Raw genomic sequence first — 15,467 nt, forward strand, 5'->3', positions numbered from 1 at the left:
TGATTTATGAGGCAAGATGCTTAGCTAAGGTGACTGGGGCACAGCATGTGTTGAACTGTGTGTTAAAAAAGGAATTCTGAAATAAGTTGTTTTGGAGAGTAGAAAAGTAAACATTCTAGAGCCGAGTGCCACTTGAAAAGATTTATGATCAAGAATTTAAAGTCAGACCAGTCAGCAAGAATAAGTGTATGAGTTTTTTCCACCAACATTCAGCTGAGGTGGGGGCGTGGCAGAGAGGTAAGAGAAGGGTATTAGGTTTTGCCAAGTTTAAAATAGGTAAGGGCTATGGAATTAAAGGTGTTTGTGATGGAGTGATTATAATAAGGGGTTGTATAATCTACATTGTTCAAGGAGGAAAGTTTGGGCATGGATGAACACAGAAAAATGAAAAGATCAATGATGATGGACAGAATGAAAATGAAAAGTGAAAAAATGTAGAGCGTAACTAATGGGAGGCAGTGGGTAAGGTAAATAAAAGAAAATCTGATTAGAAGTAAGGATATGAAGAAACTTAGAGGACAGGTGGATTATACACAATGATGTTGGGGTCACTAATAAAAGTAGTATACAGGTATAGAAGAGAAGAGTGATCTTGCTGCCAAATATTTCAGTGAATGAGAGTGAACCAAACATGACCAGATTTTTTTGAGAAGGCTTTTAACTCTTTTAGTTATTAATCTGTTAGAATACACCAAAGCTTCAAGTACTTTAGGAAATTTTTAGGCTCAGCGGCCATGGCTCATGGGCCCAGCTGCTCCACGGTATGTGGGATCTTCCCGGACAGGGGCACGAACCCGTGTCCCCTTGCATCGGCAGGTGGACTCTCAACCACTGCACCACCAGGGAAACCCTCTTAGTCCTTTTTAAAAGAATGCCTTCCTATCTTTATTTCAAAAGATTAAATGCAGGCATATTAAATTCGGGTATATTCCATATATCAAATTCTTTTATAGAACTAAAAATGAAAACATTTACTCTTTTAGCTTATTCTATACAAATGGCAATATAACAATTGTGGGTTCATTTTTTCTTTTTATGTATAACTGACTTGCCTATCAGAAATCACCAGGAGAATAAAATTTATTTGCAAGCTAAACAGTTAACTGTCAGTCTAACTGATGGGATTTTTTTAGGACTGGATAAAGAGAGTTAGACTTCAATATCTCGGGCAAGATCCTTCTGTCCAAGAAACACAAACATTTTGGATTAGTAATTAGAAGATTATTGTTCCACATTATTCAGAGCTAATCACATTCTGAGTGGTTTTTAGCCTTGGACTCTCCAAATTCTTTGACAAATGAAAAAAAATTTTTTTTAAATATTAGGCTTGCTTAGGATTTCTTCTTATACCCTTCTATGACCTTTGTTAGAAAACTGTTCTGTGATCTCATCAAATAATGAGGCTTTAAAAAGTAGGTAGCATAAAACTAAAAATCTCCCTTTTCATAAAAAAAAAAATAATGCTATTATAAAGGTAGAACAGATGTTTACTGTTAGCATTCACAAATATTAAATAGGATTACCTCTAAAAAATGTTTTTTAAAGCAAATACTTAACTATTCAGTTTAAGTAAAATTAAACAATATATGCTCTCTACTAACAAAGCTCAATGTCTGTTTCTGGAAATCCTCTCTGGCTAGAAAAAGATTTAGAACATTATTTGCTTAATTAAGACTACAGTGGAGTGCCCACCAATTTTATGTGAAGACTACTCTATATGTGAAACATATATATTTTTTAAATATTGTAAATGGACTCTTTCTTTCATTGTTGGAGATCAAGTCACAGCACATGAGCATGGTCAGATTTTAATTTAGCTCAGTGGGGGAAAACAGATATAATCAAACTGATAGCTCTATCCAAACATGTTATTTATTCTTTATGACCACCTACTGCACCCACAAAATTGGTTTCAGGAACTCCAGCAAGTAGTCCTATACTACTTATAAAATCTAATTTGATACAATCAAGGCATGACAAAATTGAGGTTACTAGAGAGAATGGACTGCTTTTTTCTACATATTATAATGACCTCTTCTCTTACAGGAAAGATATTACTTTGACTTTATGCTAGACTTAAATTCACAGGGAAAGTTTCTTAGATTAGCTGTACTATCCTTGCTTCTCTGGTGACTGACTCGCCCCAGTTTTCTCAGGCCTTGTCTGGTTTTAGCACTGAAAGTCCCACATTTTGGGATACTCCAAGCCAGGTAAATCCAGATGGTCATCCTACCTACTTACAAGAATTAGTGATTTATCTTCAAAACAGCTTTAGGTGATACCATTAAAATACTGGATTAATAGCTGATGTAAATAATGGTGACCACTTTTTAGTGATTCTGTACATTCTAGAAGTAAAAAAATACATGTCTGAAACTTTTTGAGTTACTAAATCAGTATGTACTCAAAAAGAACATAGGAGAAAGCCAATGAAAATGACACAGAAAAAAGAAAATTAAAAAAATTTAGTGTTTGGGATAATAGCTCTTTTGTTCCTGATGCAACTTACGTATTCAGAGTTCTTTGGCATTCTAACCTAGAATTCTTAGTTCATAATTAGAAGATTCATACTATAACTAAATATACTTATATTTTCACCTAAAAAAATTAAGAGTTAATATAGATAACAGGGAAAAAAATTTAAGATATTAAAATGATTTTCAAAGATATGGCTATAAAATAAATGTGTGTAGCAATCTTGTACTACCATATTTCTTTTTTATTCCTCTTCAAGTTTTTAACAATCTTCATTTCGTAACAGAAAAGGAGTCTATTTCCCAAATTAAAAAAATATTCTTTACTAAAATTTCCCCTTAAAATCTTAGCATAAATAACTTATGCTACAAAACTTTACAGAACTATAATACAATATGTTTAAAGATGTGATGAAGAGCACATTTAAAACTAAAAGGAGGTCAAATCTGACCTCTGGGCCATGAAACACTACATTAACCATTCTGCAGAAAGAAAAATGATAAGGTGTGAAATGAGGACTCAGAAACTAGGACCTTATCAGTTATAGTATGAGTCAAGCCTGTAAGACAAATTGCTCAGCAAGGCAAGTCACCTTCCTGCTGTGCTGAGGATATAGCTGAATTTCCAATGCTACTGACTATCTCCCTCATCATGTCTCCTAGACTTGATATCATACAGTCAAGGAATGGCTTATAGTTCTGAAGCATCTGCTACTTATTTTGAATACATTTTTCAAAGTCACCAATCAGGTGACTATTATCTTTGTCCTTTAACTGGCAAGTCAGTGTTAAAATAAAAATCTTCAAAATAAAAACTATTGTACAAGGACCCTGCATTGACAAAGAATGATGATTCTATCTCAGACTTTTTATAAGTAAACTAAGTTTGTTATTTAAATCATTTTAACAGTTTGCTTGGTTATTATAAGTAAAATCTGTAACATAAAAATTTAGCAAAGCCCACAAACTGTCTCACTTTAAATGTGTACCTGAACATTGATGGACTTTTTCAGCAGTTCTTCTACAAAGTTCCAGTTTGATTCCATTTGTCTCTAGAAAGGGAGAAAATATTGCATTAAAATTACTGCTTTTAATTATTATTAAAATTATAAAGTAGCAAGTTAAGTGTGAAGTACATTTTCTACTATCATCAGATATCATTACAATTTCTTGACTGTCTAAAATTACTTTGGCAAAGAGTTAGTTTACAGACTTGGAAGAAAAAAATTTACAACTATTCCAATCCCATATAAACCTTATCAGGAGTGGTTTTATCAAACAGTGGTACTTCTATAAAATTATAAATGTTTTAACAAATAATAAATTTTTGCTGTCAGATACAATCTAACAGGGGAAAAAAAAACCTTTAAGTATATTTTGGATTTTTTTACACCGGCGACTGTCCTTCTTTATTCTGTACTTTACTCAGCAGAGATTTTTACCTTTGTTTTATGCATAACAGCTTCAAGATGGTCTACTCTAGTAAACAAGTAACTAAAAATCTTATATAGAAAATTAAAAAAAAACTTTTACACACTGCTACCTCATTTAGCCAATGGTCACTTATCTGGCAAGCTCAACTATCCTGAAGACTCTCTATAATAAAGAAGAAAGTCAAAAAAGACTTTCACAAAGCCAACATATTTCACAAAGCCTAGGCACTGAGAACAATTCTACTTTTCCAAAGGGAAAGCCTGGAGGAACTTTTCACAGGATACCTAGTTCATTTGATACACAGTTCTTAAAGGTTTGGATATGTGGATATCGGTCAAAACGAGAAGCAAAGAAAGAACCTCCAAGAAGCAGCAAGTAACAACTAGTTTCTGACAAGATAAGAATAAATGGTGCAGAAGTTACCATAAGACTTCAGAAAACTAAGACACAGGCCTTCAAGAATAAAGGCAAAGAGCCTCATCTACCCTTCTATCCGTGTTATAACAACTATGTTGTTCATTGAACTCCAGTGACCAATACAAAGTTAAAGCATGTTCAATATTCTTGATTTTAAATGGCTGGATAATGTTCACGTAAGATGCTAACTACATAAAATCACTAAATAAATATTTCCTTAATAAAAGTGCCTAATGACTGTGGTAGCCAGCCTCTAAGACAGCGCCCAGTATCCCCCTGTCTCCTAGTATTCATACCCTTATTTAATCCCCTCCCACACTGTACCAGACTTGGTCTGTTACCAACAGAATACCAATACTAGTAGGACTGATAGTATGTCACTTCCAAGATTAGAAGTCACTGAAGCATCCATCTTAATGACAATCTCTCTCGTTGACTCCTGGGAAAAGCTATGCTATGAACAGGATCGAAGAAGCCCACATGATGAGTGACTGAAGCCTCCTGCCAAGGTGAGCGAGACTAGAAGTGATTCCTCCAGCCCCAGTCAGGTCTTCAGAGACTGAGGACCCAGGTGACAGCTTGACTATAACCTCATGAGATCCTGAGCCAGGAGCCCCTAGGCTCCTACTGGATGCCAGACCCTCAGGAACTGTGTGAGAAAATGTTTGTTTTAAGCTGCCAAATTTTCTTACTCATCAATAGATAACTAGTACAATTATACAGTTATTTTTAGAAAGGAATTATTGGTTTTTTGAAATACATTTATGTAAATAAAGTGAATGCAAAATATTTATAAGGAAAAAATATGTAGTAAAGAATATGGCCTTGCCCAAAGAGGTCTGGACTTTATCCTTGGTTTCTGGGAGGTAATCTCCGGGGCCCTTCGAATGTTTCGCCTGATAGGAGTATCTTTGTTTGCCCCTGGGCCTAGGGTCATAACTATTGTCTAACAATGTAACTGAGGGTGGAGGGTGGCCACACCCACACAGTCTTAGGGTAGGGCTAATTATATCTGAAAATCAACAATGTAACTTAGGCTGGGGGCTTTGGGTCCTGTATTATTTGACCTGAAGACTGAGCTCAACCATCATGTGGATGCAATCCATTATGCCTATGTAATGGAGCTCCAATAAAAACTCTGACCACTGCAGTTCAGGCAAGCTTCCCCGGTTAGAAATACTCCCTGCATACTGTCACACACTGATGCCAGGTGACAAAGGTGTCTCAACTCTATGGGGAGAGGACAACAGAAGCTCCACATTTGCTACTTTTCCTGGACTCTGCACTATGTACTCTTCCCTTTGCTAATTTTAATCTATATCTTTTCCCCATAATAAACCATAACTGTGAGTATAAAAGCTTTCAGGGAGTTCTGTGAGTCCACATAAATTACATGGCTCTGGGAATCCCCGAGCTTGTAATTAGCATCAGAAATGAGGTAGCCTTGAGGACTGTGCTATAAAACTCTCTCAAAAAGGAGACCATTTTGTTCTAGCAATACTATGTGTACATTGTGTTGGGGTCTTTACATTATTACTTCCTAAAATAAATCGTACCCAACTCATAGATAACACAATTAAGTCTCAGAAATGTCATGTACACAGAAGTCAGAGCATGAATTCAAATCCAAGTAGGTTTGGCTCCAAAGCCAGTGTTCCTTCCATTATACCATGCTATCAATAAATGAGTTTCTTTTTCTAACAAATTTTCCCTCAGCTTCCAGCAATCCACTTTTATATCATTCTTTATTAAGATAACATCACCACTAGTCCTAAATAATCACAAGCATGACAGGGTTGATGTATTTAGTTTTATAATTTGATAGGGCTAATGAGTATATTTTGGTTATTCTAGCAATTTGAATCACACAAATCAGAGAGAAGTAGTATGATTCTCAGCCAGAGAATTTCAGCTCTATTTAATAGTACTGTGGTTATAATCTAAAACAAAAATAAACCACAATTCAGAGGAAAGAATGGCAACTATATCATGCCCAAATCAAGTCTAAGTGGGAAAATATGTATAAAAGGTAACATATTTTTCTTCCACAAGGAAACTTAACTTTGAGCAGCTACGGTATTTTTTTTTTTTTTCTGTATACTAAGTTGTAGTATAGAAAGGAGGTAACAGTCATCAATTTGGGGCTATGTTTTATATTTCTTATCCCACTATTAAAATGAAGACACTCACTTAAGCTTCAGCACAGGTGGTATTTCCACTGGAAATATAAAATAGACACCCCACTCTCCACTTACAGCCGACTAGGTAACCTGGAACAACTCTCATTTTAAGATTGTATTTCACACCTTTTATCTAGTCACCATTTCAGATATTTCAAAGAAATGCATCAGCTGGCCTCACTGACTGCACTATGTTCTGGGCAGGGAAGGCACTGTTAAAATGATCCCTGCAATGTCCCAAAGTAATTTTTCTCTTTAAACTATATTTGCTTTTAAAATAGATGTCTGGGATTGTAAGAGGCTAACACACTCTCATCAGGAACAAACAAGGATGGCCACTCTCACTACTTTTATTCAACATAGTTTTGGAAGTCCTAGCCACAGCAATCAGAAAAGAAAAATAAATAAAGGGAGTCCAAATTGGAAAAGAAGAAGTAAAACTGGCACTGTTTGCAGATGACATGATACTATACATAAAAAATCCTAAAGACGTTACCACAAAACTACTAGAGCTCATCAATGAATCTGGTAAAGTTGAAAGATATTAATGTACAGAGATCTGTTGCATTTGTACACACTAACAATGAAAAATCATAAAGAGAAATTAAGGGAACAACCCCACTTACCATTGTATCAAAAGAAATAAAATAATTAGGAATAAACCCACCTAAGGGGGCAAAAGACCTGTACTCCGAAAACTATAAGATGTTGATAGAAGAAACTGAAGATGACAGAAACAGATGGAAAGATATATGGTGTCTTTGGATTGGAAGAAATCAATAGTTAAAACGACCATACTACCCAAAGCAATCTACAGATTCAGTGCAATCCTTATCAAATTACCAATAGCATTTTTCACAGAACTGGAACAAAAAGTTTTTTAATTTGTATGGAAACACAAAAGACCCTGAATAGCCAAAACAATCTTGAGATAGAAGAATGGAGCCAGAGGAGTCATGCTCCCTGACTTTAGACTATATTACATAGCTACAGTAATCAGAACAGTATGGTACTGGCACAGAAACAGACACATAGTTCAGTGGAACAGGATAGACGGCCCAGAAATAAACCCACACACTTATGGTCAATTAATCTATGACAAAGGAAGCCAGAATACACAATGAAGAAAAGACAGTCTCTTCAACAAGTGGTGCTGGGAAAACTGGGCAGCTACATGTAAAAGAATGAAACTAGAACATTCTCTAACACCATATACAAAAATAAACTCAAAATGGATTAAAGACCTAAATGTAAGACCAGACACTACAAAACTCCTAGAGGAAAACATAGGAGGAACACTCTTTGACATAAATCACAGCAATATTTTTTTGGATCCGTCTCCTAGAGTAATGGAAACAAAAGCAAAAATAAACAAATGGAACCTAATTAAACTTAAAAGCTTTTGCACAGCAAAGGAAACCATAAACAAAATGAAGACAACCTACAGAATGGGAGAAAATATTTGCAAATGATGCTATAAAAAAGGGATTAATTTCCAAAATATACCAACAACTCACTATCAAAAAACCAAACAACCCAATCAAAAATTGAGCAGACGACCTATGTAGGCATTTCTTCAAAGAAGACATACAGATGGCCATCAGACACATGAAAAGATGTTCAACATCACTAATTATTAGAGAAATACAAACGAAAACTATAATGAGGTATCACCTCACAAGTCAGAATTGCCATCATCAAAAAGTCTACAAATAATAAACACTGGAGAGGGTATGCAGAAAAGAGAACCCTCCTACACTCTTGGTGGGAATGTAAATTGGTGCAGCCACTATGGAGAACAGTATGGAGGATCCTTAAAAAACTAAAAATAGAACTACCATATGATCCAACAATCCCACTCCAGATACATGCACCCCAATGTTCAGTGCAGCAGTACCTACAATAGCCAAGACATGGAAGCAACCTAAATGTCCATCAACAGATGAATGGATAAAGATGTGCTGTGTGTGTCTGTGTATATATATGTATACATATATATACACAGACACATACACAATGGAATTTTTACTCAGCCATAAAAAAAAGAATGAAATAATGCCATTTCCAGCAATATGGATGGACCTATAAGTCAGAGAAAGACAAATATTATATGATATCACTTATATGTGGAATCTTAAAAAAAAAATACAATGAACTTATTTACAAAACAGAAATAGACTTACAGACACAGAAAACGAACTTATGGTTACCAAAGGGGAAAGAGGGGGAGATTATAAATTGGGACTGTGGGATTAATGGATACACACTACTATACATAAAATAGATAAACAAGGACCTACTGTATAGCACAGGGAACTATATTCAATATCTTGTAATAACCTATAATGGAAAAGAATGTGAAAAAGAATATATATAACTGAATCACTTTGCTATACCCTTGAAACACTGTACATTTCAATTAAAAAATAAATAGAAACAAAATAGATGACTGGGATTGTAAGAGTTTAACACACTCTTATCTAGGTTGGGAGAAAAGCATTAAACAGAAATATATAAAAATCTAAAGTCTCTAGTATGAGAAGTGAGATACCAAATTTTCCTTAAAGGCCTGTGTTAAGGAATTGGCAACTTCTGTGATTTAAATCCACATACAGCAAAAATCCAATTTACAAAAACTTAAAAAAAATTAACCATATCTCAAACCTATTTAAAATATAAAGATTTCACATTAACCTTCAGGGCAAAAGCAGTTCACATTTAAAAACTGAAACATCTCTATGATTATCACAAGACTAGCAGTATTTCTCTGCTGCAGAACATATGACTAACTATTATTACTTCATATCCTCCTCTCACACCAGATTACTCTTTAGTGGAATAAAGCATGCTTAATGCATAACCATTTTCTATATGGTAGCTGGCTATGCTAATACATCATAAGGAGAAAAAAAGAATTCAGATAATTTTCAAAATTCTGACCTAAGTATATCTCAGAAACAAATTAAAATCCTATATAATCTCTCTGAAAGAATGAGTCAATACACCTTTATGTTCATAGATTAAAATGCTTATATGATTTATAAACCAAATTGAGACACTTCTGAGAATAAAAGGGAACAAACGAACCAGATGGGATGAGGGGAAAATGGGCATAAACTGGGACTGTCCCTGGCAGACTGGTACACATGGTTATGCTACCAGAGACCTATTCATGAGAGGAAGTTCTCAGAAAGTTTCTCATATCAAATTTATCTAAGCGATAAAAAATAGGGTGATATTTAACCACTGTGTACCTCAGTTTCTTTACCTGTAAAATGGATATAATATTAACTTCTTGCCTACTGCATAACACTTCATTGAGATAAAAACCAAATAGTCACTCTGAGATATTAAACACTTTGCAAGTGCAATATGCTAAAGGTATCACCCCTAATGAAGACTATCATTAACTGGAGAACTTAAGTTTTTGTTTTTGTTTTTGTTTTGCAGTACGCGGGCCTCTCACTGTTGTGGCCTCTCCCGTTGCGGAGCACAGGCTCCGGACACGCAGGCTCAGCGGCCATGGCTCACGAGTCTAGCCACTCCACGGCATGTGGGATCTCCCCAGACCGGGGCACGAACCCGTGTCCCCTGCATAGGCAGGCGGACTCTCAACCACTGCGCCACCAGGGAAGCCCTCAAGTTTTTCTTTTAAAGACATTAAGAAGTCAAGAAACGTTTGAAACTCTCTGAAGACTCATGAATAAAGGCAAAGTCTATTTTACATATATACATACACATTACACATCTTTATTATTTTATCATATGAAAGGTTTTTTTCCCCAAATACCATGGCTCTCTTTCCTCTTAAAACCTTCTATATAATTTTAAAAATTAAGATTGAAAAAAAACATATGTTTCTTGGCAAAAGAAAACCATAAAGGAACTGCTGACAAATATTAAAAGACAAAGGTTAAGCTATTTTAAATACAGAGAATTCTTTCACTATCTTGATCCAGAGCTAATAAAAGCAATAATGTCCTACGGAGTTCCCTCTATGAAACTGAAGAGTGATTTCAGCAATGCAACATAGGGTGGTTGTACCAATACAATTCAAAACTACAATAGTAATACTAATGATATATATTAACGTGGCTAGATTACCTACCATACTGGGAGCATGTGGGGGTTGATATCAACCACTATTGAAATGTACCACTCACTCAAATAAGTGTTAATGGCAGATCCAGCAAGCATTAATAACATGAAAGCACATTCCTTGAAGCAAAAGGCAGTACAATCTATTTCATGTGTATCCTATCACGGGCACCTATTATTATGATGGCCACTCAGTAGGAACTCAGAAGTGCTTACCTAATTACCCTATTTATTTACACTGCAGAAATATGTATTTGGAAGAATTAAGGTTGAGTGGTAAGAGAAATAAAAATGCTTATGTAAAGACCTTTGAATTATAGATAAATTTTTTGAGTTCTTTCATTGTTGTTCTAGTATTTTAAGAACTAAAAGATGTGAAACATAACCATATTAACTCCATTATAATACTCAATGAAAGGAATACTAAAGTAATAATGGCATTTATCAGTTACCATATATCAGTATGGGAAGGACTCATGTGCATAAACAAAGGACATATGATCCTTCTGAGAAGTTCATTCTATTGATCTTATTGATCTCTCTCAATGAATTGGTAGAATGCTTAAATACATCAATACTGAGCTGTGTGTGGACTTCTCAGAGCACTTTCTGACTTATCTTACTATATCTTGTGATCTCTTAAAGGACCGTTTATTACTAGGGAATCACTCAGAGGACCTCTAAGGCCCTTTCTCCGTTTCTAGGACACTATGTCAATACTAACTGACCCTCAGATTCCACGGATGATGTCTGGGCTCTGTCCAGTATTCCAGAAAGAGGAAAATCTGTGAAGTCCATCAAGGAACATGTTTCATAAAGCAAACGTTCCCATACCTGATAAGAGTATGAGATCCAAAGGACTTTTTAAAAATAAGAATTTCCAAACTCCAGACCAGATTACAGTACTAAAACAGGATCTCTAGATTTAAGAAATCTGAATTTTTAGAAACTCACAGATAGGCCTGTTGATCAGCCAGGCTTGTTAACCACTGCCAGAAAAAAAAGACAAATTTTGAAAATACAGACATGCTTATTTTATGGAACTGATGGGTTGATATAATACTATGTTACTTCTGAACATGGAAGAAGTTATATACAAATAGGGTTTCAGATAAATACACCTACCAGCTGATTTTATTTCATAGGGATTTTAAAATAACACTGAAAAAATGTTTCTAACTAGAAATTAATATACTAGTTAAAATCTCTGTCTTTTTACATGAAGTAACTTCATCGTTGTTTAACAGATTAAAATATCTTCACAAAAATCTTCTCTAATTCATTTCTAGAGATGTAGGCTTTCCCTTTGGCAATCTTCAAGATTTTAGAACTAGAAGAAATCTGAACAGAACAATCCAGTCCCATGATTTCTGGATGAGAGAACAGAGGCCCAGAAAGGTTTAAGTAATTTATTAACAGTCACAAAGCTACTTAGTAGCAGGCCAGGACTAGATCCCAAGTCTTTTCCCTAAACAAACAGTAAAAACAAAGATTATCATTTTCAAGATGTTTACAGAAAGGTTTACAGCTTCTAGATTCAGAAGCTGAGTTGATTTCTGTAGGATTATAATCTGATTTTTATTGTTTCTCCTCACTTGCTAATTTGCCTACAAAAAGTACATATTGATTGATAATACAAGAAAGTTTGAAAAAATAAAATCTTACCATTTCATCCGGTATTCCATGGCGATCAAACTGATAAAATGATGCTACATGAGCAATCATCCACCAACTAAAACCCAATGGATCCCTGGGCTGGATTATAGGCACAGAAGGTCTTCTTCGGTCATTTGATTTTTCAAAGAGCGTTTTAAGTACTTTATTCAACCAGTTCCAAAATGACTGTAGAAAAAGAGGTATTATGATTCAATTAAATTTAGACACTTATCCAATAACCTGTGATTTGGGTTTTTTTCCTTAATTTTTGTAAGGAAATATAGACACAAAAGAGAATACAAAACACATATATAAAACTTAGAGAATAATAAAAACACCCAGGTTAAAAATTAGAAAATGACTAGTTCCTACAGTTTCCACAATCATATCTTCTCCCATCCAGGAGTAACAATTATTATATATTCTGACTTCTATAATATATCATTCCCTAGTTTTTTAAGTTTTGCCACATAGATATACACGCCTCGATCACATATTGTTTGGCTTCACCTGTTTTTTTTTTTTTTTTTTTTAATGTGTTTGTATTCTTACGTAGCTTGTTTCTATTCTTTGGTAACTTACTTCTTTTCCTCAATATTATATTTGTGAGATTTACCCATATTAGTGAGTATAGCCATAGTTCATCAGAGTATTCCAATATATGACTATAAGATAAACTATTTACCTAATTTACTACTGTTGAACATTTGATGGGTTTTAGTAAGATTTTTTTCTAGGTATTTGTCCATTTTATATAAATATTTGATATTATCAGATATTTTAATATCTGCAGAGTTTGAAGGCATGTTACCATTTTCATTTCTAGTACTGACTTGTAATCATCTCAAGAAAGATTAGCCAATTTTAGTAATTTTTTTGAAGAACCAACTTTTGGCTGTTTTGATCTTTCAATTTTTTGATCATCTTTGTTGTTTTCAATTTCATAAATTTGTGTTAGTCTTATTTACTACCTTTTATTTTCTTTGGGTTTACTATATAGGAATTATTTCCCCTAACTTCTTATAATGAATTCTTAGCTCATTAATTTTAACTTCTTTTCCTCTAACATTTGTAATTAAAGTTATATATTTCCCACTAATTATATCTTTAGCTGTAGTCCCAAAGCTTTAATTAGTAGTATGTTATCATTTACTTCAAGATATTTTATAATTTCCATTATAACTTCTTTCACCTATGGGTTATTTAGAAATGCATTTCAGTATTTCTAAGCATATGTGTATTTCTTCTCTTTGTAGTTCTGTCAGTGTTTATTTTCTACATTTAACAGCATATTACTAGCCACATAAAATTTAAATATATTTTATCTTCCTGGTGAATTGGACCTTTAATCAGCATGAAATGACTTAATGCTTTCGTTGGTTTTAAGTCTAATTTTCTCCAATATTAGTTTAATACATTACCTTTCTTATATCTTTTTTCTATCAATTCTAAATCCTTCTGAATTTTGTTTTAGATTCTCTCTTACAAACAGCTTACAGTCTGACAGTATATGTTTTAAATGAGCAATTAGTACATTTGCAGTTAATGTAATGTAACTCATATATTTAGTTTTAAACGTACCATCTTTTTTTTTATTATTATTATTATTTTTTTTTGCGGTACGCGGGCCTCTCACTGTTGTGGCCTCTTCCGTTGCAGACCACAGGCTCCGGATGCGCAGGCTCAGCGGCCATGGCTCACGGGCCCAGCCGCTCTGCGGCATGTGGGATCTTCCCGGACCAGGGCATGAACCCGTGTCCCCTGCATAGGCAGGCGGACTCTCAACCACTGCGCCACCAGGGAAGCCCGACAATCTTATTCTGTACTTCTATTTATACGTCTATTTTTTCCACCTATACCTCCTTCTTGCCTTCTTTTGGGATGACTACTTCACTATTTTCCCCTTTATTAGCTTGTAAGTTAAATAACCTACTCTCTCTTCTTTTAGTGGTACCTTAGAAACAACAGCATACATTCAAATATCTTGGTAAGTTAATATATATCTTGCAATTCTCTCAGACAAAACAAGGACCTTAAAATACTCTAACTCATTTATGCCCTACCCAATTTATAAGCCAGTATTACCATGTATTGTAATTTTTAATCCCATTAGATTATATTATTGATTTATACAGAATATTTACCACTTACTTTATTCCTTCTTCTGCCTAAAACTTATCTTTCAGGATTCCCTTCAATTTTGCTTCATTGAAAATTGTTTCACCCCAGTCTTGAAAGATTTTGCTGGATGAAGAATTTCTTACTGAAAATTACCTTGTTTTAATACAATGAAGATTTCCCACTGGCCTCCACTGCTGTTGAGAAATCAGCTTACAGTCTAATTGTCATTCTTTTGAAAATAGCATTTTTCTGTGTGAATGCTTTTAATCTCTTCTCTTTGTCTCCAATGTTCTGCAGTTTCACTATGATGTATCATGGTGTGTTTTTCTTTTTATTTGCCCTAGATGGAATTCATTGGGCTTTTTAATATGATAGCTTTCATTAACATTAGAAGATTTTAAGTCATTTTCTCTTCACATATTTTTTCTGTTCCACTTTCTACTTCCTCTCCCTTGGAACTATACATAGAAGTATATCAGATATTCTCTCTAGTCTCACATGCTGCATTTATCTACCATGTTTCTTCAGTTTTCTTTGATCTGTAACAGTTGTTCAGATTATCTTTCATGACTGACCCTGATGTTCTTGAGTAGGCCAGCTATTTAGGTTTGACTAGTATTTCTTCATGATTAGATTCACACAATGCATTTTTGGCAGGAATATCAAAAAAAAATCTTGTTCTTTCAATGCATCACATTGAGAGTACATAATATCAACTTGTTTTATTATTGGTTAACTTTGATATCTTGGTTAAGGTGGTATCTGCTAGATGTTCTGCACTGCAAAGTTACTGCTCCCTTTGTAACAGACAAATACTGTGCAGAGATACTTATCAAGCTATGTAAATATTGTGCTTTTCATCATATTTTTGACAGCCATTGAGGATTCTTGCCTGAAACAATTACTATGAGGGTTGTCAAGTGGTATTTTCAAATTCCATATTACTTCTACATTTACTAGGAAGAGCTTCCCTTCTCTCCATTTATTTATATCACTAAAGACTCACAAATCCTTACTGTACAGATTACAGTCCTTTGCTATCATTTATTTTTTTGCTCAAATTCCCAGATTTGGTGTGTGGGAGATC

General features: G+C 34.4%; 1 protein-coding gene across 1 annotated transcript in view; it reads right to left on the reverse strand.

Annotated features, from left to right (window-relative positions):
- The window catches only part of MMS22L (MMS22 like, DNA repair protein), a 139,792-nt gene that overhangs the window by 94,074 nt on the left and 30,251 nt on the right, over positions 1-15,467 (reverse strand). The window contains exons 10-11 of the mRNA XM_030883001.2: positions 12,269-12,445; positions 3,464-3,526 (exon numbers count right to left, since the gene is read on the reverse strand). Of these exons, the coding sequence (XP_030738861.1) occupies positions 3,464-3,526; positions 12,269-12,445 (240 nt within the window). The remainder of the gene's footprint in view (positions 1-3,463; positions 3,527-12,268; positions 12,446-15,467) is intronic.

This window comes from Globicephala melas, chromosome 14, assembly GCF_963455315.2.
Source record: "Globicephala melas chromosome 14, mGloMel1.2, whole genome shotgun sequence".
Lineage (NCBI taxonomy): Eukaryota > Metazoa > Chordata > Mammalia > Artiodactyla > Delphinidae > Globicephala > Globicephala melas.